Source organism: Metopolophium dirhodum, chromosome 1 (genome assembly GCF_019925205.1).
Source record: "Metopolophium dirhodum isolate CAU chromosome 1, ASM1992520v1, whole genome shotgun sequence".
NCBI classification, from domain to species: Eukaryota; Metazoa; Arthropoda; class Insecta; order Hemiptera; family Aphididae; genus Metopolophium; species Metopolophium dirhodum.
The window spans coordinates 147,498,381-147,524,456 of NC_083560.1; the positions used below are offsets into that span (position 1 = coordinate 147,498,381).

The following is a 26,076-nucleotide window of genomic DNA, read 5'->3' on the forward strand; positions in this document are numbered from 1 at the left end:
TATTGAATTATTATTGAATTAAAGGGTATTATTGAGTTATTATTGAAGTATTATTGAGTTAAAGGGTATTATTGAATTATTATTATATTAAAGGGCAATTATTGAATTATTATTATTATGAGAAACGTATTAAATAAGTGGTGAAGTGATGTATGGACAAAGAAGGCACATCTCCCTTGAACGTAGCTAATTCATTGTATAACACTAGTGTAGAAGACGAGTTAAACGAAACGAATAGACAAATTGAATTATTAAGCCCGATTAGAAGCCCAGCCCAGTTGAAAACCCAGTTAGAAGCCCAGTTAAAAGATAACCCAAGTAGAAACCCAAGCCCAGCACTTAAACCCACTACGCGTAGCACAGTTACAGAGAGTTTTGAATTTCAATCATTAGATTATACAACTAAAAAGCGCGCAAAGAAAATGGTGCTTATAAGATTAGAAGACGCTTTTAAATTAGTACCACTATGTACAGAATAGACGATATTTATCAATTTATAAATGCATGCGACATGGCAGTAAGCTTAGTAGAGGAGGCAAATGCACCAACGTTAGTCAAATATATTACTACAAGGTTAACAGGTAGAGCATTAGAAATGATTAAATATAAAAACGTGTCGAAGTGGACATATATAAAAAGTTATTTAACAGACGCATTCGAGGTCACCGCTACGGCTTCAACCTTACAAATACAATTAAATTCTATTAGGATGCACAATAACGAAGACGTAAATGATTATTGCCATAGAGTAGAAAAATTATATTACCAACTATGTACCGCCAGTACACTAGGTAAAATAGATACAGAATCAAAAATTATACATGAAACACTTAAGGAACAAACGCTAGCAAACTTTATTAAAGGATTAGTAGAACCGATTAGGACAATAGTAAAATCACGTAATCCGAAAACCCTTGAAATGGCTAAACAGTTATCGAAAGCTGAAGAGGTCGAATATAATACGGAGAGGGATAATTATAGGCGTAAAAATGAAAATTCAAACAACAGAGGTAGTTTTATTCAAATTTTATCTTATTGTAAAAAAAAAAAAGAACACAATGTAATTAAATAATATTGTAAATTACATTATAAATGTAAAATGTCATAAAATATGTATAACAAATTGTAACCTATTATAACAAAATTGTAAATGTAAAACATATATATATCTATCAATTATTGTAACTTGTTATAAACAAGATTGTAATGAAATGTAAAAATTATAACAAATTGTAAATGTAAATGTATACCAAATTGTAAAATCAACTACTGTTGACTATTGAACTTAAATTGTATTGTTAAAGATTCTTAACCTTACAGGCTAATAATATTTCTTTTGGCAGGGAGGTGTAAAGGAATATCTTTACGCACTCAATTCATGTATTAGTATATAAGTATAAGTATTATTATACTCGGAGAGGCAGTTCTCCTTGAGTTGTTATGGTCTCCTAGACGTAACCTCATAGTTAGAAACTATATCCTATTTTGGCAAACTAATCAAGGGGAGCTGCCAACAACAAGTCACGAGCGGCGGTTGCGAGAATAACAACTTATTGAACCAGCTACATACACCGCCCCGTCCATGCGCAGCATCCATCAAAGGAACCGACATCATATATAGGAGGGCTGGGAACACAGTAAAGACAGATGTACCTGGACCAGAAACGCAGAAGTGACTTCACGCCACTAGCCATATACAGGACGACGACGACTACTACTACTATTACCACGACGATACTATACATTTTATATTTGTTCTAATAAAACATTGTATTATAAATCTAATTTGACTACCATTATTTTCAATCATCTACATAGTGAATCCCTGAAGGGGCAGCACGTAACAGTATGGAGACAATTCATATTCAAAATAACTTTTGAGTTCTTCATTGGATGTTTTCATTATAGAAATTCTTTGAAAAATTAATAGTGGATCTATAGATACTATTTCTTCTCTTATTCTAACTGAAGAATTTATAATAGCTATAGGTAACACTCTGTTGCTTCTCTTAAGTTTAACTGACCCATATGTTTGTCCTATAATTTTTTTCATCTCAATTAACCCGATTTCACAAGCGTTATGACAGTTAATAGTCTTATCTCCTACTACACCAGTTGATATTGAAATTATTTCATTGAGTTCTAAAAATGGGGGATGCGATGAAAACCATTTAAGTAGTATATTTAAATCGTTAGTATCTCTAGATATTCGTGATAACCTGGCGTCAACATGTTGTTCTGAATTTTCCATATAAACACCACAATATTTTTCTAAATTTTCGCAAACATCATGTGCAGCTGGTAAGCCTTGTATCCATTTATTCAATGTGCTATCGGTGATACCTTGGCCATGCGTGAGACCACCAATAGTTTTCATTGAACGCATTAACGTTTGTTCAATGGTCATATCCGACCAATTTCCTGACCAAAATTGATTAGTACGTCTTATAGTTAAATTACTTTCATTTATAAATCTCAACTGTTCATCAGCTGTTATTTTAAACTGTATATTGGCCATATCATTTAAATACAAATGACACGATTTTGCATATGGAAAATGTCCACTAGCATGGAAATATGGTATCATTTTTTCAATACATTGAAGATGTGATTTCCAATTTCCCAACCTTTCAGCCATTATGTACTCTTTCATTAAAGATATCATATCAAAATATTGCAACCAAAGTTTAGAAATAGCGCCATTCTGTTTTAATACATCTAATTGATTTTTAAATTGTTTACTTAATTGTATTATTACATTTCCACTATAGATTTGGTCAAATTCAATTGGATTATAGTCGAAATTTAAAAATAAATCGTTTAATTGTTTTTTTTCTTTATCACCGATTGTAAATGACTATACAAAATTGAATGAGCTATAGCAGTACTTTTTCTTAGTAACTAAATCTAAATGTTCTTCAGGAAAATATTTACTAAGTTCTTTAATTTATTTTTTAAATTTAATTTCGAATCATTTCTTAAATTATTTGTTAACTTGTCTAAAGAACTAGGTAAACATTTTAAAAAATCAACAAATCTTAATTCTGTTTTTATTATGTTTTCTTCACCATTCTTAGTTACTACTTCACGTGGCATAATTTTTGAAAAAGAAATGTGTTTTTCCTCATTATTTGGGATTAGTTTTATTTGTTCACGATTGTTTCCAAATTCCTTTATAAATAGATGGGCGTCATAACCTGAAAGATTATGAAAAACAATTGGAATAAACCGAGGATTTTGATAATTAAGATTACATATAAAATGTGCTGCTCCTCTATATTCTCCAGTTAAATGGTCATGATCCCGAACTTTCCTCATATTTATATTTATATTTTCTAATTCATTTTTAAGTTTATCTTCATATAATTTTAATTTTTTAACATCTTCAGTATTTTTATAATATTCAATAGTGTCTTTAATCATATTTTTAAGTTTATATTTATACAATTTTAATTCTTTAACATCATTAGTATTTTTATAATATTTAATAGTGTATTTAATTATTTTAAGTTTATCTTCATACAATTTTAATTTTTTAACATCTTCAGTATTTTTATAATATTCAATATCTTCATTAATTATTTTAAGGTCATCTTCATACAATTTTAATTTTTTAACATCTTCAGTATTTTTATAATATTCAATAGTGTCTTTAATTATTTAAAATTTTTTTTCGAACCTTGGAGGTAGTTCACTTAAAAATCTTTCAAAAATGTCATATTTGTCAGATTTTATATAATAATTATTTAATTGTTCTACATTCAATGTTTCCATAGGAACTATTTTGTCATATAATTTAGAAATATGTATTTCTTCATTTTTCATGCATTTATAAAATACTTGAGCTACGTTTGGACCCGAATATTCTACAGGTGGTTTATAGTCACCATTAATATATTTAATATAATAACAAAAATTATTAGGTATATGTTTCTGATAACATTTTGTAAAAGACTCTGTATCATTTGGTTGACAAGTATATATTGGTTGAAGTGTACATTCAAAGTCAGCATAAATCACAAAAGGCACTCTTAATGAATGATTATAATTTTCAAATTCTGAAGTTTTATTATAGGGTTCTGGTAGAATTATTTTAGCTGCTTTATTATTAGTACAATAATGTTTATGGTCATTTAACATATTTTCTGTACCAAAACTATTTAAACACATTTTACAGTAAAATCTTTTTTTAGTATTTTTAGTGTTTTGTCTTCCTACTAGTTTCCCTAAATCTTTAATCCAACAATAATGTCTTTTATTATCCTTATCATCCACTGTCAAATATAATAAATCTATATGATTAGTTTTTTCGATTTCATTCATTTCTAAAGGTACAATTACTTTGTTATCTAAACAAAACATATTAATAGAAATATCTTTTGTTCTTTTAACAAAGTTCGGAACGTCTGTGATTTTTACTGGAAATTCAATATCTTTAAATTCTTTATCAAATTCATGTTCCCATTGTTTATATTTAGTTACTCTTTTTCCATGTTCTTTAGCAGGGTGTAAAGCTGAGAGTATTGCCCAAAGAAAACATTTGTCATCTTTATTTTGAACATTTATAACAGCATGTTTATTTTGAATTTTTTCAGGTAATGGAATATATGAAGAACCTCTTAAAGGATTGTGTTTATTTATATTTATTCCCAATCTTAAAATTCTCCATTGAGAATCTTTCATTACAAAATCTTCTATTTCGTTTACAATTTTAATTTTTGCATTTGTATAAAATTCACATAAGTCAGAATTTGTTGTTAAAATTGTATTTGTTGTTTTAAAATTATATTCTTTATATTCCATGTTTTCTTCATTAGTACCTCTCTTATATATAGCATTCAACCAAATATTTACTTTTAAATTTGTTTTTTTTAATGATTGATTAAGTCTTTCTATTACTGGATTATTTAAACGATTTAAAAACACTTGTACATCATTAATACCCATATTTTTATTTGTAACAGTATAAGTTCTTAATCTACTTTTAAATGCTGTTTCTTCATTTTTAAAAATAGGTATTCTTATAACATTGTTTTTATGACGAATAGACTGCAAATGTTTAGACCATCTGTTGTATTTAACTGTTAAATTACAAATACTACAAGTTTTATCTGTTTTTGGTTCAAACATTTCTGCATTAAAATTAAAACCATTAATACTATTAATGTGATGATGACGAATAGACTGTAAATGTTTAGACCAACTGTTGTATTTAACTGTTAGCTTACAAATATCACAAGTTTTATCTGTTTTTGATATTCTCTCTTGTCTTGTTCTTAAATTTGTTGTTGTTGTACCTCTGTATGTTCGTCTAAATCGAGGCATAATTGTTTGATCTGGATCATTGTTTTGATGACGAATAGATTTCAAATGTCTAGACCAATTTTTGTAACTAACTGTTAAGTTACACTTATCACAAGTTTTGTTATCCATTTTATTATTGTTAACATTTCTTTTAACAAAAGATTCAATTGTATTTATATGTTCCATTTATTATATAGAATATCATTTTTTTTTTTACATTCATTTTTTAATAAAAATAATTTTTATTAAAAATAACATTTAAATAATATTAAGATCCCATACTAAATTCACATATTTTAATATTTCCTAAATCTTAATATCATAATAAACTTAATATCATCTAGAAAATGGTGAGTATAATCACCTCTTGTAATAATTTGCTCATTAGCTATTTTACAAAGTTCTAACCAAGTTGGTGAATGTAATAGTTTAGAAACATAAGGCTTTCCATTTCCAAAATCAACATCTCCTTGACTAATAATGAAAATATTTCCATCAATTGGAATTTTATTTAGATTATATTTAACATTCACAGAATTTTCATAGTATTCAAAAGCACAAAATTTCACATAACATTTATTTTTTGTTATACTTCTTTTTATATTATTTCGCATTAATTTCAAATAATTAAAATTGTTTAGTCTATATTGATTAATTGGTATACCCTTGTATGTTTTATTAAATCTAAAAGGTAAAACTGTTTGATCTATATAATTTTGTTGATGATTATAAGATTTTAAATGAGTAGACCAACTGCTGTATTTAACTGTTAAATTACATTTATCACAAGTTTTAGCATGATATATTTTTTTATTTAATACATCCACCATTTTATTATTGTTATCATTTTCTTTAATTAAAGGTTCAATTTTATTTAATCCATCCATTCTTTATTATAGAAAATATTATTATTTTTTTACATTCATTTTTTAATAAAAATAATTTTTCTTTAATTAAGAACATATCATTTAAAATTTTGTTTTTTGTAACTCTTGGTTATAAAAACTCCCTATAATCTCTTCATTGTTTAAATCTATAATTTTATAGGTAATAGGATTTGTGTTTAAAATTTCATTAACTATAAATATTTCTTTTGTCCAATTATTAATAAATTTATTACCAAATAATTTTTAGAAGCTTTCTTACTCTATCACCTACACTAAATTTAATTTTTGGTTTAGGTTTGTTTTTTGTAGAAAATAATTTGTGAAAAACAACATCTTCGTTAGATTTATTTACTTCACAAGGTCTCATACCAATAGATCGATGTATGTCTTTGAAATTATATTCATCTATTAAACTTTGTAAAATTTTAATCCATTTTTTAGAATTTGTAACTTCAAAATGTAATCTCATTTTACTGTTTAATGTCTTATTAAATCTTTCAATAATTGACGATTTTTCTTCATTTTGGGTGTGATACATTTTAATTCCATATTCTTGCAAAACATTTTTAAAATGTTTATTTTCAAATTCCAAACCTTTATCTGCGTGAAGTAATTTTGGTGCTTGATGATTTTGTGATATAGCTTGTTTTATTATTTTTTGAAATGCTTCTGAAACATTAATTCCATCTTTCTTTTTGAGTTCTAAAGCCCAAGAAAATTTTGAAAACGTATCTATAACAGTTATTATATAAGAATAACCCTCATTTTCATCAGAATAATTTCTCATTATAACTAAATCAGCAGCCCATAAATCATCAATACCTTTAGTAAAAATTCTTCGTTTAGGAAATTTTTTTCTAACTGGTTTATGAAGTTCTTTAGCTAATATAATTTTATCTGTGTCATTTAATTTTTTATTGTAAAAATTATGTCCAATTGTAGGATTTTTTATAAATTTACTTTTATTTGTGTTACATTTAAAACATTTTGATGAAATTCTCCATCTACCATTAACTGTTTGAATTTTATTTGCATTAATATTTTTTGTTTGAATTTTACATTTAAGACAATATATAGTTTCGTTTATTTTTTATATTTATATTGAAAAAAATTTTTTAAATAGAAATTTTTTTAAAAAAATTATTGAAAATAAAAAAAATTTATATTTTCTAATATATATAAGAAATGGAAATGGAAAACTTTAAAGATGCTTTAAATAAAATGAACAATGGATATACATTTATAAAATTTAATGATTTGGAACAAGGAAAACCATACAAAGTAAATAAGTTCATAATGATTAATACAAAGTTTGGAAAAAAATTAAATGTTGTATTAAACGATGAATATATGTTAAATTTACCAGATAGATATAAAAATGAATTTACAGAAAACAAAATAACATGGTATAATACAAGTTCGGAAACAAGATTGAATCTTATTTATAATTGTGAAAAAATTTTAAAGAATGGGAAAACAAGACATGATTTTGATTTTAAATAAAAAAATAAATTTACTTTTATAAATGGTATTTATAAAAGTTAAAAAGGGTTGTATTCATTTAAACAAACCTATTCACAATGATGATGGTGATCATTTTTTAGGTCTCTATTCAATAGTTTTGAAGGGCAACAATTTTATTAATATTGAATCAGACTGTTGTATAACAATTAAACAGAATATAATACATATAAAAACAGGTAGATATAGTATTGAACAATTGAATAAAGAAATAGAACCACTTATTATATCATTTTCTGATGAAACTAATAGAATTACAATTAAATCTCCTTGTTATAATAATTTAGATGAAAAATTAAAAAAATATTTAGGTTTCGAAAACAGTGAATTTGATTTTTCAATAGTTAGTATACTCTATTCCACCTAAGAGTGAACCGCTTTCGCGCACGCAGACTGAGCCGCCGATCATTGTTTGACCCCCCTGGTGACGGCTAGGCGTTCTGTCATTGGTCGACAGTCTTCGCCGGTCGTCGTTAGTGATCGACCGCCGTGCATACAGAGAATCATAAAAACATAGCTGTTTTCGCGATTCATTACTGTATAACACGTATTTTGAATTTTCATCATAAATCAAACTGTATTATATACAAACACATAATCATAAAATATTATAAATTAAATTGTTTTATTGCTTAAACAATAAATTTAATATAAAAGATATAATACAAATACAATTTTTTTAAGAATACGCAAGTCAATATAATACAAAAAAAAAAAAAATTTAAAAATACACACGACAATCTAATATAATACAAATAAAAAAAAATTTTAAAATACACACGTCAATCTAATATAATACAAATACACGTTTTTTAAGAATACGCAAGTCAATATAATATAATACAAATAAAAAAAATTAGTCAGATTCAGTGTCGAGGGAGTCGTCTGATGATGTATCTCCGATTGTCAAAGTTACTGACTCCAACTCTGCAGACAATACGTCATCTATGACGAAGTCGATTTCCCAAAATTTATCCTCTTCTTTCTTCGTGTGACTAATAAAATTCTTCCACATGCCTGCATCCACGCGTTCGACGCCCTCAATTAATAAATTTTTTACATCGTGTAATTTATAGGTCTTATTGTTCATCCGTACGTAATTTTTAACGGATGACCAAGCCAACTCTATTGGATTGAGCTCACAGTGGTATGGAGGTAGTCTTAGTATATTACGGTTATTTTTTTTTGCCAATTCGTCAATTACGTATTTCTGGTGCTGTGGCTTGATCCTTTTCACAATTTCAAAAAGTTGTGGTATACACATAGGTCTGTCTATAACCTCACCTTTATCCTCCAACCATTTCATAATATCACCTTTCCTGGTTTGCGACGTAGGTGCTTTATCTAGCTTCACAGAATGATATGACGCATTGTCCATGATTATCACACAGTTATCTTTTAAACGAGGCAGTACACCCTCCATCCATTCGTAAAATGTCTCCCCATTAATTTCGTCATGGTAATCTCTAGTGTTCTTTTTCGATTCGAAGCACAACAATGCGCCGGGGACAAAGTCATCTTCCGAACCGATATTCAGGACAATAAGGCGTTTACCTTTTCCTGAAGGATTTACGGCACCAGTTGACAGGCCTTGTAGGAATGCGTCTCGGGGTGATTTAACTGTAGTATCGATCCATGTTTTGCTGGTACATTCACCAGCATTAACCCAGGTCTCGTCCAGGTAATATAAATGTCGACCCTCATTTCGGTATTCACGCAATTGTTCAAGAAACCGTCTACGCCAACACACAATTTCGGTTTTTTCAGTCAGTGCACTGTTTCGACTACGTTTGCTATACTTAAAATCCATTTCTTTCAAAAGCCTAAAATGATTTGTCCTCGAAATAATAGGTAAAGAGTCGTCATCGGAAACTGCTTGAAATATTTTGTCGACCGTAGGAATTTCACGTTTGAACCAGAAACTATGGATATGCCTACGAACCACATTTCTCTCAAACTCTTCAAATGTATCGCGGAAGGATGTCTTAACACGTTTTTTGCAAGGAGATATTACTTTTTTAGTGTTGTTGTATTCTGTAATTGTGGTCGAAATTGTCGTTGCTCCAATGCCCAATTCTTTAGAAAGTTCTTGCCGGATAATTCTTAAAGACTTTGTTGGATCGGAATTCATTTTTGACTTGTACGCATTGATTATAATTTGTCTCTTGCCAGAATCTACTCGCTGTAATTGTAATAAAAATTATTATGATAAAACCAGCATATTAAATAAAAAAAAATCATTCATTTTAACATTCATTGAAAGAAATTTTCTTACTTTTCCTGATGGATTTTTTTTTACTGGAGACTTGCCTACAGCTTGTTCTTGGTCCATGGTAAATATTTAATAAAAAATATATGAACAAAAAGAAAAATCACTACGGAAAATGATAGCTAAACAAATAAATGACGGTGGTAAATACAAAAGTGAACGTGTGCGCGCGAGTAGAATCAAACAAGTGGTAGTGTGTTAATACAGCTCACTACGTAGGCAGCTGCAGTTTCGTGACGGCCTCCACCAACGTTCGCGGCGGCGCCCGCCTTGTGGTGGGGATGCGCGAACAAAACGAGTTTTGGTCGGCCGAGTGGTTCACTCTCAGGTGGAATAGAGTATAGTAAACCAATAATTTATCATCCTAATTCTAATGAAAATTATATAAATATAGAACAAGATTGTAGATTTAGATTAGGTAGAAATGGTGAAATACCAATGGACACAATTTTTAAAGGAATATACACAGTAAATGAAATTGAAAATTTAATGAATTGTTACGATTTTCCTAAAATAACTCTTGAATTAATTGATGGTTTTATAAATATTTCAGCCTCAATCGGTCTATGTTTTGATGAATATTTATCAAAATGTTTAGGTATTGATTATATTGGAGATTTTATAACAAATGCAATCCCTATAAATAAAAGATGGCCTTCTTCATTCGAAGTAGCACCAGATATTTTTTATAAAATAATAGGTACAAAGAAAGTAATGATTTATACACAAGGTTTTATAAAAAATATTAAAGGTATTATTTCTACTAAAAATAGTAAAACTGAATTAAATGGAAATTATTCAATTGAGCATTTAAATATCTTATTCAATTCGATTATGAAGTTGGAAAATAATGATAATTACATTAAAATAACAACAAAAGATTATTTTTCATTTGATAAAGATTTAAATTTAAGTTTAGGAGGGATTGATACGATATATACACATTATGGAGAAAATTCATCATTAAACAATAACAACAAAATATTAGAAGTACATTGTAATATAATTGATGAATCTATTACACATGATATTGATGAACTATCTCATTATGATGAAGTTTAATTTTTATTTCAATATAATTCTAATAGTGCTTTGACTAAACCTCATAAAATGATATATAGACCAGTGAGTAAAAATCGGTTTCAAAAAATAGAAATTTATATTTTAGATTTGAAAGGTAATATTGTTAATTTTGATCAAGAATTTATTGGTGTTCTTGATCTAATAAAAAAAAAATAAATATGAAAAGTTTTTTTCAAGATAAAATATCTTGAAAAAATTAAAGTAAGGAACAATTTTTTAAAAAATTTTATCAACTATTCCTCTTTCAATATCAAACGTATACACTGAACTAGAAATTAAACAAATATAACAAATTGTTTTATCAGGTAAATTTTGACTGAAATCTATGTTTAAAATTACTGTACAATTGGATATTGCAATTTTATTGGGGTGTCTAGTCATGTTAACAACAAAAAATGGTCTCTTTTGTCTAAATTGTAGTTTATCTAAGACATTAGTGGATTTTCTTCGTGTGATTTATAATAGGTTTTTTTTATAACTCATATGATCTTCATATGATTGACAACATTTTTTTATCATTAAAATCTTGATTTTGCAATTCATTAGGATATTTTTTTCCATTTACTTCAAAAGAATAATTTACAACATCACAATCATCAAAAAAACAAGCATTACTTTCTTGATTGTCTAATCTTTTTGTCTGAAAAAAAAACAACACCAAACAATGGATGTTTATTATTTCGATAGTTATTTGTTAAATCGAATCTTATCTTTTTTCCAGTAAGATTTCTTACTTCAATACATTGCCATTTTTTAAAAGCTAAAATACATGGATTCTTAATTATTTCATCAACTATTTGAATTTTTGTTATTTCATCATATTCTATTGTTTGCATTTGAACTTTTAATTCTAAAATATTAATTTTACCTTGTTTGGCTTTAATATTTTTTGTCTCTGCTGTAGCTTCAGTGTTTGTTTCTAGAATCAATGCATTATCATCAGTGTTTCTTGTAAAAATTATTTCAAATCTAGCATTGTAAATAATATTTAAATCTTTCATTGATCCTAAACCAAAGTGTGATAAAGGAATTATGAGCTCGACACTTCCTCCCCCTTCAGACGTAGATTGAAATCCTGAATTTTGTGTAGGACCATTTCCATCAACAGCATAACTCATATAACCTTTTACTGTACTTACTCTTCCGTTATTCTCACTTTCATCTATAATTTTATTATTTAGTTTAATTGTAATTTTTTGAAACAAAAATGCTCCTGCATTATCAGATATCATAATATTAGATTTTGTTGGATATCCAGCACCATCTTCTTGTACATATTCAAATAATAAATAAAGTTTTGAATTTTTAATATTCAGAAATTTATCTTTACCATCTTCTACAACTATTGTATTTCGGTTAGGTTTATTTAATTCTGTTGTGATTTGAGGTATATAATTTTCATATTGGCTATTTATTATATCATTATCATACTTATTTAACCCTACACTGCATGATATTTTGTATTAAAAAAAAATATTTTTTAAGTGGAATTTGATGCTGAATTTGGGAAAAATGACTAAAAAATATATTTAATTTTTATATACCCACTTTAGACTATTTAAGAGTTTGTAGCCAATCGGCAACAGTGTGCATAAGTGACATAATTTTTATTTAAAAAAATAATTTCTATTATGAAAACATCTATTATATTAACATGATATACTTTATATACTTATTAGTTATTATAACCCAAAATCATTTACAATAATAAATATTATCAAAATGAAATCAAAATAAAATACATATCCAAGTACTGTTAGAACTTAGAATACAACATTTATTAGAACAAATTAAAATAATATACCATTCTAAAAAATTAAAATCTTTTCAGTCTTACAAGTTCCTTTTGTAGCTGTTTTACAGTTAGTAATAATATTTAAAACATATCAACAAAACAAAATTATGAATAAAAACAAGTTGTAGGTGACTTAGACTAACCTAACCTAACTAAGAGTACCCTGTTAAAATAAAAATAAATGTAAACAAAACAAAATTAAATAGACATTTTAAAATCTACTTAATATGGAAATCAAAAAAACAGTTGTTTACTTTGTTCATACATAAATTTACATTGCATTTATAACATTTTGTGACCAAAAATCCACTGCATTGGGGTATTTTACATCGTTGTTTTTTATCTGGAATTGGTAAATGAAAATTGCCATCAAGTCTAACCTCAGTAGTTGGTATTTTTGCAACTTTACCTCTTTTCTTTTTTTCCTTGAACTGTTCTTCTATACTTTTTAATGTTGGTCTTCCTCTTTTTGGAGTTTGAAATTGTCCAACTTTTGTTAGACAAGTAGCAATATCAATCCTAAATGCTTTAAGTTTCATTGGAGCATTATTACCATTTTCTTTTTGTACTCTTTTATACAACAGCCAAGCGTTGATTATTGTCATATCCAGCAAGTGATAAAAAAGCCGCATATACCACTTTTTGGTTCTCATGGTAATTTTATGTCGCCCAATTAAAGTATCCAACAGATCAACGCCACCCATAAAACGGTTATATTCAATAACTAAAGCTGGACATTTAACTTCAACATTTTGTTTTTTTTTCCTATCAAAACGCTTCACCTTTGTGTATGGAAGTGATCCACAATAGTTTGAAATTAAGGAGACATTTTTATTATCTTTCCATGTAACTGAATTTATATGTGTATTTTTGTAGATGGACTCAAAAGAACTTCCTCTCTTACATTTCTTTATAATATTATCAGATGGTATTCTTGAATTAGGTATTCGATTTTTCCTAACTGTCTCCAGTGAATTTATACCATTTTCATTTAAATAATCAATTAGTTCTATAGTTGTATAGTAGTTATCAAAATATACTCTATGATTCATACTTTTAGGAACCTCTCTGGTTAACCGAACAACAACATTTGCACTTGCTCCTAAATCAGTTTCAGTTGGCAGTCTATTTTTTGGTAAATTTTCACTTCCAGTATATATTTCAAATTTATGAGCAAACCCATTTACATCATAAAGCATAAAAAGCTTATAGCCCCACTTATGAGGCTTCATTGGCATATATTGTTTCAGATACATTCTTGCTTTAGTAGCACACAGTTGTTCATCTACACAAAGATCTCTACTAAAAGGTATACATTGGAACTTACTATTTAAGTGATCAATAACTGGACGGTTTTTATGTAGACGATCATTGTCAACATGATCTTTAGGTAACATTGTAGAATTGTCATTGAAATGCATATACCGACGAATTTTTTCAAAATTATTTAAACTCATAGTATCTGCTATTGGATCAAATCTCAATTCTTGGCTCCAATAATCTCTAATACTGGACATATGAACTACTGATGTGTTAATGCAAATGCCTAAATATTTTTGAATGTCTTTTTTTGTGAAAACATTATCGTTAGAAAACAAATTTGTTTGTTCTACAATTGAATCTAATAATTTTTCATCGAAGAAATAATTGAAAAATGACAAAGGCGTAGATAAATCAGTCAATTTACTTGGTAGTGGTTTATCGGCAAATTGTATAAGTGGTTCATTCATTATAAATTTTCTTTTCTTCCACTTTAGTGGACCAGCTCTTTCTTTTTGTTGAGCAACATGTATAGGGTAAATATTATTATTTTCATTACTAGAAGTGAAAAGTGGTGATACAGGTAAATCTTCGGTAATATTTTGACTAATATCTTGCACTTGTGTTTGAAAATTAATTGTTGAATTATGAACAATATCAGAACAATCGTTAATGAAAAAACTAGGATCAACAGTTTCAATGTTATAAAGTTCATTTTCAGTCCCTACTATCATGATTGGAATACTTTCTATATCAATCACATTGTAATTTGTCAATTGTACATCATTAGGTGACGAAGCGGCAATAGGACTAAGTAATTTGGTATCATGACTTACATTTGTCTCTATAGATACATACATACGTCGATTCACAATTAGTTTCTGAATCTGTGTCATCAAATTCGTCATCACTTATGTTCCAATCTTGTGGAAACGTAAGGAGTTGTCGGATTTCTTCATCCTTCGTTTGTGATACTTCTTTCCGCACACTGTATGCAAAAAGCTACAAACAGAAAAATGGAAATTACACAAAAGTAATTATATATATTGGAATAATTATGGTTTTAATAAATAGTACTCACAATTATGATTTCAAATATATTTTTTTTGAATCCAAGTTTGGTTTGTACAGTTTGATAAAATATGATAAACACATCGGTACTAGACAACTGATAAGATATTGAGTAGTGAAAATAAAACATATGATAAATATTACTGTAACCGTGGTTGTTATGACAATATTGATATCACTATACGAATCGGTGTGTTGACACACAAAAAAAGTTCAATTTTTAAGGAGAGCGATTTTAAACTTAGAAAGTAGAATAAAATCGCCTAAAATAAATACTAATGTACCGATTGAAATTTTAAATATGTGAGCCATACATTAGAGATAATACCTGCTTTTGTTTCTTGATTTAAAGAAGAATAACATATAAAAACTTTAAGTTTAAAAAGTTCCTCTTGATTTATGACATTCTTGTTCAAAATGTCATTGATGGTGTTTGAAGTATTTCAAAATGTGTCATTATAGTCACTAAAATAATACAATTCGGAAGTCTGACATTTAATTATTTTGAAATATGTCATCATTGCAACGATAAATACATTCCAAACAGGCAGTAAGTTATAGGTACATTATTTAAAAAAAAATTACTTTTATTATAATGTAATATTATTTCAGTTTAAATAAAAAAAGAATAAATGGTTGAGTCAGGGGTAATAGATGGCAGGGGGACGGATGGTAAGTCATTACTATTTAGACCAGCATTGCTGTTTGAGGCAGGGGTGATAATATCAAATAAGCTAGGAGTTTGACCAACAGTACTGGTTAACGGTATTTGAACCATGATAACATTGTCATGATCAGTGTCTTTCTGGAAATCATCCTCATCACATTTTTCTTGGTCAATCGAAGGTGTCCAGTTTTTATCTGCATCAGTGTCATCGAAATCTTCAGATTCAGTCTCATCGCTTGAATCACTGGAACTGCTAGACGATGAAGAAGAGGAGGAACTTGACTTGTTCTGACCAGAACCAGAACTGGACCCAAAACAAAATATTTCTTCTGCAAACCAAAAAAACAAATTCAATTTTATTTTATTTGATTAGGATTTTATTAGCAAATTTAATTTTAATTTTTAATTTTTTTACTAAATTACGTAGGTACCAGCTTTTGAAGATTCGACAATATCAGTCGTGTCCTTATTCACTAATAAACATGATATTTGATCAGTTTTTTGCTTAATACCTGGTGATTGAACAATATTATCATTTGAGGCATGACTAAAATCCAGTTTTTTTTTAACGCAGTAACCAATTCTTTCTAAATCATAATATTATACAAAAATATAATAAAGGTTTTAAGATTTTAAGAAAAACAACAGCGTAAGTTAGTTTTATAATTGGTCAAATAATAATAGCAATAAAAATAATAATATAATATGTATTTGCAAACAAACGACAAATAGTTCGCTAACCTCTTATAAGCAAAATATCACGAGAGGTTCTATTCTGGTTGTTATTAACAATAAAATAATTTAGGTGATTAATCTTTTATTACAATATCTGTTATTGTAATTTTACCGACGTAGTTGTGGTCGAAATATAATATTATGTTTTTATCGTTGTTTACAACTTACATAACATGTAATATAGCATGGGCATTGATGCTTGATAAGCTTCTAATAGATAGATATTAATTATAAATATTGGGAGTATTATTGTTGCGGCTACGCGCTAAGCCGCCGCGGCATTGAACGTTATCAAAACAATTGTTATTTAGTACTATTTACTGCATATTGTGGAAAAACCCGTAATCTGTACAGGTAATATTATAATATTTCACAGCATGGTTACTATAATACTGCCACGTACATAATAATAATATGTTATATTTATTATATCAATATAAATTATTCGATCAAAATTGAAAACATAAAATCGTATAATATATCGTACCATAACATTTACTAACTTTTAATGTCGAATGCATTTTCTCGGGACTCTGTTCTATTATGAAGTGCCAACTTTGTCAACTTTTCACCTCGAGAAGTCATAATGTTCAATCTAGATAAAATTAATTATAATATAATTATTACGCAGCCCCTGCGACAACATGGAAACAGTGTATCGTTTTACTAACAATAATGACACATTCTAAAATGAAACTGCACATTTTCCCAATTAGGGGCCAACTTTTGTTTGGAAGAGGGTCATAAAACAAAATGATTCAAAACCACTTTGTCCGAGCAAGAAATTTTTATTGACAATAATGTCACAAGTTAAAATAGTACAATCGAAGTCTCATAATTACAATGCAAGAACGTCATAAATCGAAATAAACCTCAATAGACCGCTTTTCATTTTCCTTACAATTCTGACATAAAACTAAATAGTACGTTTTTGATATAATATTAAAAATAAAAAGTGTACTTACCTTTTGTGCAATACCGATTTCTAACAAAATAAAACTCTTTTGCACTAAAAGAAGGAGATCTCTCCTGGTAACGGCAAAATAGCAAACTGAATTGTGACACTCTTGAAAAAACAATATTAAAATATTAAAAAATGCATAAACGACACTTATGCCATCTAACGGCTTAATATTGAGTTAAAGATATGACGGTTTTACACGGATATACTACTCTTTAATGGCAATCTAAATATGGGCATAACTAAAAATAGCCGATTTTTGAGATATGACGTTGTTGAAAGGAGTGAGGTCTACAATGCGCGGTAATGAAAAAATATGAAATAAAGAACGTTATTTTCAAATTAAATCAGTATGTAACCAAATGTCTACACTATGCAGTGTAGGGTTAAATTATTTTCCATTTCTTATTTATATTATAAAATATATATATTTTTTTTAAATAAATGGATAAAGTAATAGTAAAATTTTTTATTGATGATGAAAATAAAAAACAATCTTTATTTGAATTACCTTCACGTGTTTTAATTATAGGACCATCTGGTTGTGGTAAAACAACCTTGTTGTATAATCTGATTATAAATTATTGGATTCCTTATTTAAATCTATATATTTTTACAAAAAATATTGATCAACCAGTCTATAAAAAAATAAAAAAAATATTTGATGATATACCTTCTATAAACACACATTTTTCTAATGATGAAATAATATCTGTAGATGATTGTGAACCAAATAGTTTAGTGATTTTTGATGATTTTCTAAAAGAAAAACAAGACACGATAATTGAATATTTTATAAGATCAAGATCAAAGAATATTAGTGTTATTTATTTAACACAAAGTTATACTTCAGTAGATATAAAAACAATAAGAAATAATTTGAATGTTTTAATTGTTTTTAATCAATCAAAGTATTATATTGAAAAAATATGGTCCGATTTGATTAGTGAAGATGTACCTTTAGACAAATTTAAAGAAATTAATAGAACTTATTGTAAAAAATATGATAAAAAAAGTAAAATAAAAACATATGGTTTCATAACAATAGACTTGATAAAAAATTTAATCTATGACAATAAAGGTAATAAGATTTTATATATCGATGAATGATTATGTTTTAATTTAATTTTGTATAATAAATGGATATCAAACAAATTCAAAAAGAATTAAAAAAAAAAATTAAAAAAAATGTTACATTTGAAGATCAAACACAAAACAATTCCAAGGTAGGAAATAGTTTAAAAAACACATCAGGTGTAAAGATTCAGACAATAATTAATACTAAAAAAAAATTACAAAATAGGTTTAAAGATGTAATATTAAAACCTAATGAAAAAGAGACTGTTATTATAAAAAAAGATGATGAAGATGAAGATGAAGATAATATTAAAAGAGAAAAAAAAACAACATAAATCTACAGATGTAAATAAAATAATTAATCTTAAAAATGATTTACAGGATAGATTTAGAAATACAGTTGTAAAACAAAAACATGTAATTGAAGAACAAGGTGTAAGTGCTTTGGCTGCAGGTGCAAGTGCAGTTTATACTGCAATAACTGATGCTAAACATAAAAAAAAATTGGAACAAGAAACAATTCGACATAATAAAGAGATAGAAAAAAATTAGATCACAAGGTTCTGGCTTGAAAAAAAAAAAAAAAATATTGAAAAAAAAATTAAAAAAATGAATAAATTTGAAATAATATTGAAAAATTTGAAGGTATTCATACACGGTTTTGGATTAAAGAAAATAATATAAAAATTGATCCATTGAGTAATATAGATATGAATTATTTTGGAAATAAAATAAAAAATTATAGAGGGTGTTTTATGTTAAATGAATTACCAACAACACCATGGAAAAATGAATGTGGAGTATTTAATTTAAATGATTCTACTCAAAATTGTTCTCATTGGGTTGCATGGAAAAAAATAAGCAATACATTTAAAATATATTTTGATCCATTTGGTCATATAGTTGGTGAGCCACCAAAAGAACTTTTAAAATATTTGGGTAAAGATAATCTTTTTTGTTCTGTTTCCCAATTTCAATATTATAATGATCCACCTATATGTGGTCATTTATGTTTAGAATTTATTGAAAATTATAAAAAATTTATTTAAATATCATATTTTTTTAATAGAAATATTTCTATTTAAAAATAACAACTCGTTTAATATGTTTTAAATTATATTTATTTCTAAATAACATAACAATATATATTTAACAACGAGTCAACGAGTCGTTGTTTTTTTTACGTTAGCGTTTACGTTAACGTTTTTTTTACGTTATCGAATCGTTGTTATGTTAACGAGTCGTTGTTTTTTTACGTTAACGTAAACGTTGATGTTAACGAGTTGTTGATGTACTCATATGTATGTTTTAATAATTCGATGTTAAAAAAATATATTTCTATTATAATAAATAATGGAAATTAGACATAATCAAAATCTAACATATTTAAATATCGTTAATGAAATTGAAAATGAACTACAACAACCTATGATTGATCCTGTGGAAGACCGTGATGATGATAAATATTTTTATTATGAAAATGAATGTTGTTATGAAAATGCTATAAGATATGTTCAATATAAAAAAAAAATCAATTATTAAGACTACAAAACCATGTAATAAATAAAGGTTGTTTCGTAAATATTATAAAATTTATGCATTGCAAAACACTTAATGAACAATTAAAAAAATTTAAACGACTAGAATGAATTAAAAAACATAAATAATAATTATATTTTAAACATCGAAAATGTAAATCGAATATAATACTTACGAAGTATTATATATTTATATATTATAGTACCTATACAGTGTTGTATAATAATAATAATAATAATAATAATAATAATAATAGTAATATATATATCAACGTTAGACTGATTATTTTTAACATCCTGTTGTAGAATGTTATCTGCTGACTACTATACAGTGTGAAGTATACAGCGTGGTATAATTATACTAGTTTAATTTTATTTAAATAGTGTTACATAGTATACATTACATATCTAAGCATTGTGGCGTGGTGGTTAAAGCGTGTGCTTTGAGAGCAACCGCATTGGGTTCAAATCTGCCTGACAATTTTTGTAGCGCTGCATTAATTGTTATGTGATTTGTACCTACTGTATTTGTTCTCGTAGTGGGATTGAAATTAGGTGGGAGGCATTATAAAGCCGGCAATTGTAGCGCTTCGGGCGATTGGTGATTTACATGCGAATGTAAGTTGTCACGTGGTGCGGCCTACGTTGTCACCTTGATTTGTATCTACCTCAGTCTTGTTCCAAGGCTGACGTATATAATATCCACCTCTGACTTTAAATTCTACAAATAAATACCTGTCTAACCCACCACGTCACAGTGCTTCGGTAAAAAAAAATATCTCTGTTGTACAGACAACCAGTTAAAAAAATAAAAAAAGTGAGAGGTGGCCACCATTCTGGATGTCTGTACAACACAGATATTTTGCAAATTTTATGCATTTTTTTTATTAATAATGAGTTCGTATAATTATACAGAGTTAAATATTACAAGTCCTATATTTCATTTAATATTTTATAAAATCAAGGCGGATCAACACAGATATGTTTTATATGCTTATCTACACTACATATTAAAAGTTTACCCCCCGCTTCATATTTTTCATTTAAGTATAACTCCGTTGCTATTTATGTTGGAATGTTTATTTTTACATCAAACATTTTTGTTTTTAATTCTTTATAAGTCCCCCTCATAGTATCATAGTGTAAAATCGTTTTCAAAGATTTTTGGATTTTAAATATCAAATATTTTTTTAATAGAACAATTCTATTAAAAAATTTAATTAATTATATTATTATATTCTAAGCATTTTGTGATCGGAATCTGTACCTCCCATGCTAAGACAACATATTTTAATATTTCCGAAATTTTGAACAACACAAATATCATGGAGATATTTGAAAAAATAAGTACCGGTTGTATTTATTAAATCATTAGCTATTTTACAAATTTCAAGCCATGTTGGCGATTCTAGTATTTTAGAAGCATAAGGTTTTCCATTTCCAGAAATATTGTGTCCATGATCGACAATTAAAATATTTCCTTTAATTGGAATTTTATTTAGATTATATTTCATAATTTTAATATTTTTATTATTATTAGTATTATAGTATTCGTATTTACAAAACTTAACAAAGATTTCATTATTTAATATTGAGTTCTCTATTTCGTTTTGCATTTCTTTTTCTTGTAATTTATTAAAATCTTTGATAGTTGTTTCCATTATTTTATTATTTATTATATTTTTAATTTTTAAATTAATTTTTTCAATTTCTTTTTAATACATTTTTGCATTTAGATTTTTATTTTAAATAGAACAATTATATTAAAAAATATTTTAATTATTATTGCATTTAGATTTTCTTAAAAAATATTTTAAGAAATATTTCATTTGGAATTTAATTAATTAATTTCATAAGTTTTGCGAAAAAATATTTTAATTATTATTGCATTTAGATTTTCTGATCTTTTTGCACATTGTTTTCTTTGTGATCTTTTATTGATATAATATGAAGTGAGCCAGAACATACATATATATACTACTGGAGCCATATTATCACAGTGAGAAATAGGAAAAGATTTGCCCCTTGCATATGCTTCAAGGACCTTAAGTCCAAGCGAATTCAACTATTCCACAACAGAGTTAGAATGTTTAGCTATAGTCTATGGAATTAAGCAATTTCGACCTTATCTTTATGGAAGGAAATTTACTATCTTGAGCGACCACAGACCATTAGCGTGGATATTTAATTTAAAGGACCCCTTATCAAAGTTAGTTAGATGGCGAATACAATTAGAACAATACGAATACGTCATTAAATACAAACCTGGAATTCAGAATGCTAATGTAGATGCTTTGACACGAATGTATACTATACAGGATATAAAAGAGGAAAGCTATAACAATTTCCTTGTAAAATTCGAAGGCACATTGATAACCAATGGTAACGTTAAGGAGGTACATGGAGAATTGTTGGAGTCACCTCCTGAGTATCATATAGTTACTGAAATAGAAAAGTATACTTTAAAATGTAATCTCATTTTACTGTTTAATGTTCTGTTAAATCTTTCAATAATTGACGATTTTTCTTCATTTTGGGTGTGGTACATTTTAATTCCATATTCTTGCAAAACTTTTTTAAAATGTTTATTTTCAAATTCCAAACCTTTATCTGCGTGGAGTAATTTTGGTGCTAGATGATTTTGTGATATAGCTTGTTTTATTATTTTTTGAAATGTTTCTGAAACATTAATTCCATCTTTCTTTTTGAGTTCTAAAGCCCAAGAAAATTTTGAAAACGTATCTATAACAGTTATTATATAAGAATAACCCTCATTTTCATCAGAATAATTTCTCATTATAACTAAATCAGCAGCCCATAAATCATCAATACCTTTAGTAATTATTCTTCGTTTAGGAAATTTTTTTCTAACTGGTTTATGAAGTTCTTTAGCTAATATCATTTTATCTGTGTCATTTAATTTTTTATTGGAAATATTATGTCCAATTGTAGGATTATTTATAAATTTACTTTTATTTGTGTTACATTTAAAACATATTGATGAAATTCTCCATCTACCATTAACTGTTTGAATTTTATTTGCATTAATATTTTTTGTTTGAATTTTACATTTAAGACAATATATAGTTTCGTTCATTTTTTATATTTATATTGAAAAAAATTTTTTAAATAGAAAATTTTTAAAAAAATTATTGAAAATAAAAAAAATTTATATTTTCTAATATAAATAAGAAATGGAAATTTGAAAACTTTAAAGATCCTTTAAATAAAATGAACAATGGATATACATTTATAAAATTTAATGATTTGGAACAAGGAAAACCATACAAAGTAATTAAGTTCATAATGATTGATACAAAGTTTGGAAAAAGAATAAGTGTTGTATTAAACGATGAATATATGTTAAATTTATCAGAAATTTATACAAATGAATTTACAGAAAACAAAATAACATTGTATAATACATGTTCGGAAACAAAATTGAATCTTATTTATAATTGTGAAAAAATTTTAAAGAATGGGAAAACAAGACATGATTTTGATTTTAAATAAAAAAAATAAATTTACTTTTATAAATGGTATTTATAAAAGTTAAAAAGAGTTGTATTCATTTAAACAAACCTATTCACAATAATGATAGTGATCATTTTTTAGGTCTCTATTCATTAGTTTTGAAAGGCAACAATTTTATTAATATTGAATCAGAGTGTTGTATAACAATTAAACAGAATATAATAGATATAAAAACAGGTAGATATAGTATTGAACAATTGAACAAAGAAACAGAACCACTTATTATATCATTCTCTGATGAAACTAATAGAATTACAATTAAATCTCCTTGTTATTATAATTTAGATGAAAAATTAAAAAAATATTTAGGTTTCGAAAACAGTGAATTTGATTTTTCAATGGTTAGTAGTAAACCAATAATTTATCATCCTAATTCTAATGAAAATTATATAAATATAGAACAAGATTGTAGATTTAGATTAGGTAGAAATGGTGAAATACCAATGGACACAATTTTTAAAGGAATATACACAATAAATGAAATTGAAAATTTATTGAATTGTTACGATTTTCCTAAAATAACTCTTGAATTAATTGATGGTTTTATAAATATTTCAGCCTCAATCGGTCTATGTTTTGATGAATATTTATCAAAATGTTTAGGTATTGATTATATTGGAGATTTTATAACAAATGCAATCCCTATAAATAAAAGATGGCCTGCTTCATTCGAAGTAGCACCAGATATTTTTTATAAAATAATAGGTACAAAGAAAGTAATGATTTATACACAAGGTTTTATAAAAAATATTAAAGGTATTATTTCTACTAAAAATAGTAAAACTGAATTAAATGGAAATTATTCAATTGAGCATTTAAATATCTTATTCAATTCGATTATGAAGTTGGAAAATAATGATAATTACATTAAAATAACAACAAAAGATTATTTTTCATTTGATAAAGATTTAAATTTAAGTTTAGGAGGGATTGATACGATATATACACATTATGGAGAAAATTCATCATTAAACAATAACAACAAAATATTAGAAGTACATTGTAATATAATTGATGAATCTATTACACATGATATTGATGAACTATCTCATTATGATGAAGTTTAATTTTTATTTCAATATAATTCTAATAGTGCTTTGACTAAACCTCATAAAATGATATATAGACCAGTGAGTAAAAATCGGTTTCAAAAAATAGAAATTTATATTTTAGATTTGAAAGGTAATATTGTTAATTTTGATCAAGAATTTATTGGTGTTCTTGATCTAATAAAAAAAAAATAAATATGAAAAGTTTTTTTCAAGATAAAATATCTTGAAAAAATTAAAGTAAGGAACAATTTTTTAAAAAATTTTATCAACTATTCCTCTTTCAATATCAAACGTATACACTGAACTAGAAATTAAACAAATATAACAAATTGTTTTATCAGGTAAATTTTGACTGAAATCTATGTTTAAAATTACTGTACAATTGGATATTGCAATTTTATTGGGGTGTCTAGTCATGTTAACAACAAAAAATGGTCTCTTTTGTCTAAATTGTAGTTTATCTAAGACATTAGTGGATTTTCTTCGTGTGATTTATAATAGGTTTTTTTATAACTCATATGATCTTCATATGATTGACAACATTTTTTATCATTAAAATCTTGATTTTGCAATTCATTAGGATATTTTTTTCCATTTACTTCAAAAGAATAATTTACAACATCACAATCATCAAAAAAACAAGCATTACTTTCTTGATTGTCTAATCTTTTTGTCTGAAAAAAAAACAACACCAAACAATGGATGTTTATTATTTCGATAGTTATTTGTTAAATCGAATCTTATCTTTTTTCCAGTAAGATTTCTTACTTCAATACATTGCCATTTTTTAAAAGCTAAAATACATGGATTCTTAATTATTTCATCAACTATTTGAATTTTTGTTATTTCATCATATTCTATTGTTTGCATTTGAACTTTTAATTCTAAAATATTAATTTTACCTTGTTTGGCTTTAATATTTTTTGTCTCTGCTGTAGCTTCAGTGTTTGTTTCTAGAATCAATGCATTATCATCAGTGTTTCTTGTAAAAATTATTTCAAATCTAGCATTGTAAATAATATTTAAATCTTTCATTGATCCTAAACCAAAGTGTGATAAAGGAATTATGAGCTCGACACTTCCTCCCCCTTCAGACGTAGATTGAAATCCTGAATTTTGTGTAGGACCATTTCCATCAACAGCATAACTCATATAACCTTTTACTGTACTTACTCTTCCGTTATTCTCACTTTCATCTATAATTTTATTATTTAGTTTAATTGTAATTTTTTGAAACAAAAATGCTCCTGCATTATCAGATATCATAATATTAGATTTTGTTGGATATCCAGCACCATCTTCTTGTACATATTCAAATAATA

The 26,076-nt window shown here is 26.5% G+C and overlaps 1 protein-coding gene across 1 annotated transcript; it reads right to left on the reverse strand.

Moving 5' to 3' along the window:
- Positions 1 to 8,568: 8,568 nt before the first annotated feature.
- Positions 8,569 to 10,044, reverse strand: LOC132933266 (uncharacterized). The gene is made up of 2 exons (XM_060999578.1): positions 9,988 to 10,044; positions 8,569 to 9,894 (listed from the first exon to the last, which is right to left on the reverse strand). The coding sequence occupies exons 1-2, from the start codon at positions 10,042 to 10,044 to the stop codon at positions 8,569 to 8,571; spliced, it is 1,383 nt and encodes a 460-aa protein (XP_060855561.1).
- Between the last annotated feature and the right edge of the window lie 16,032 nt (positions 10,045 to 26,076).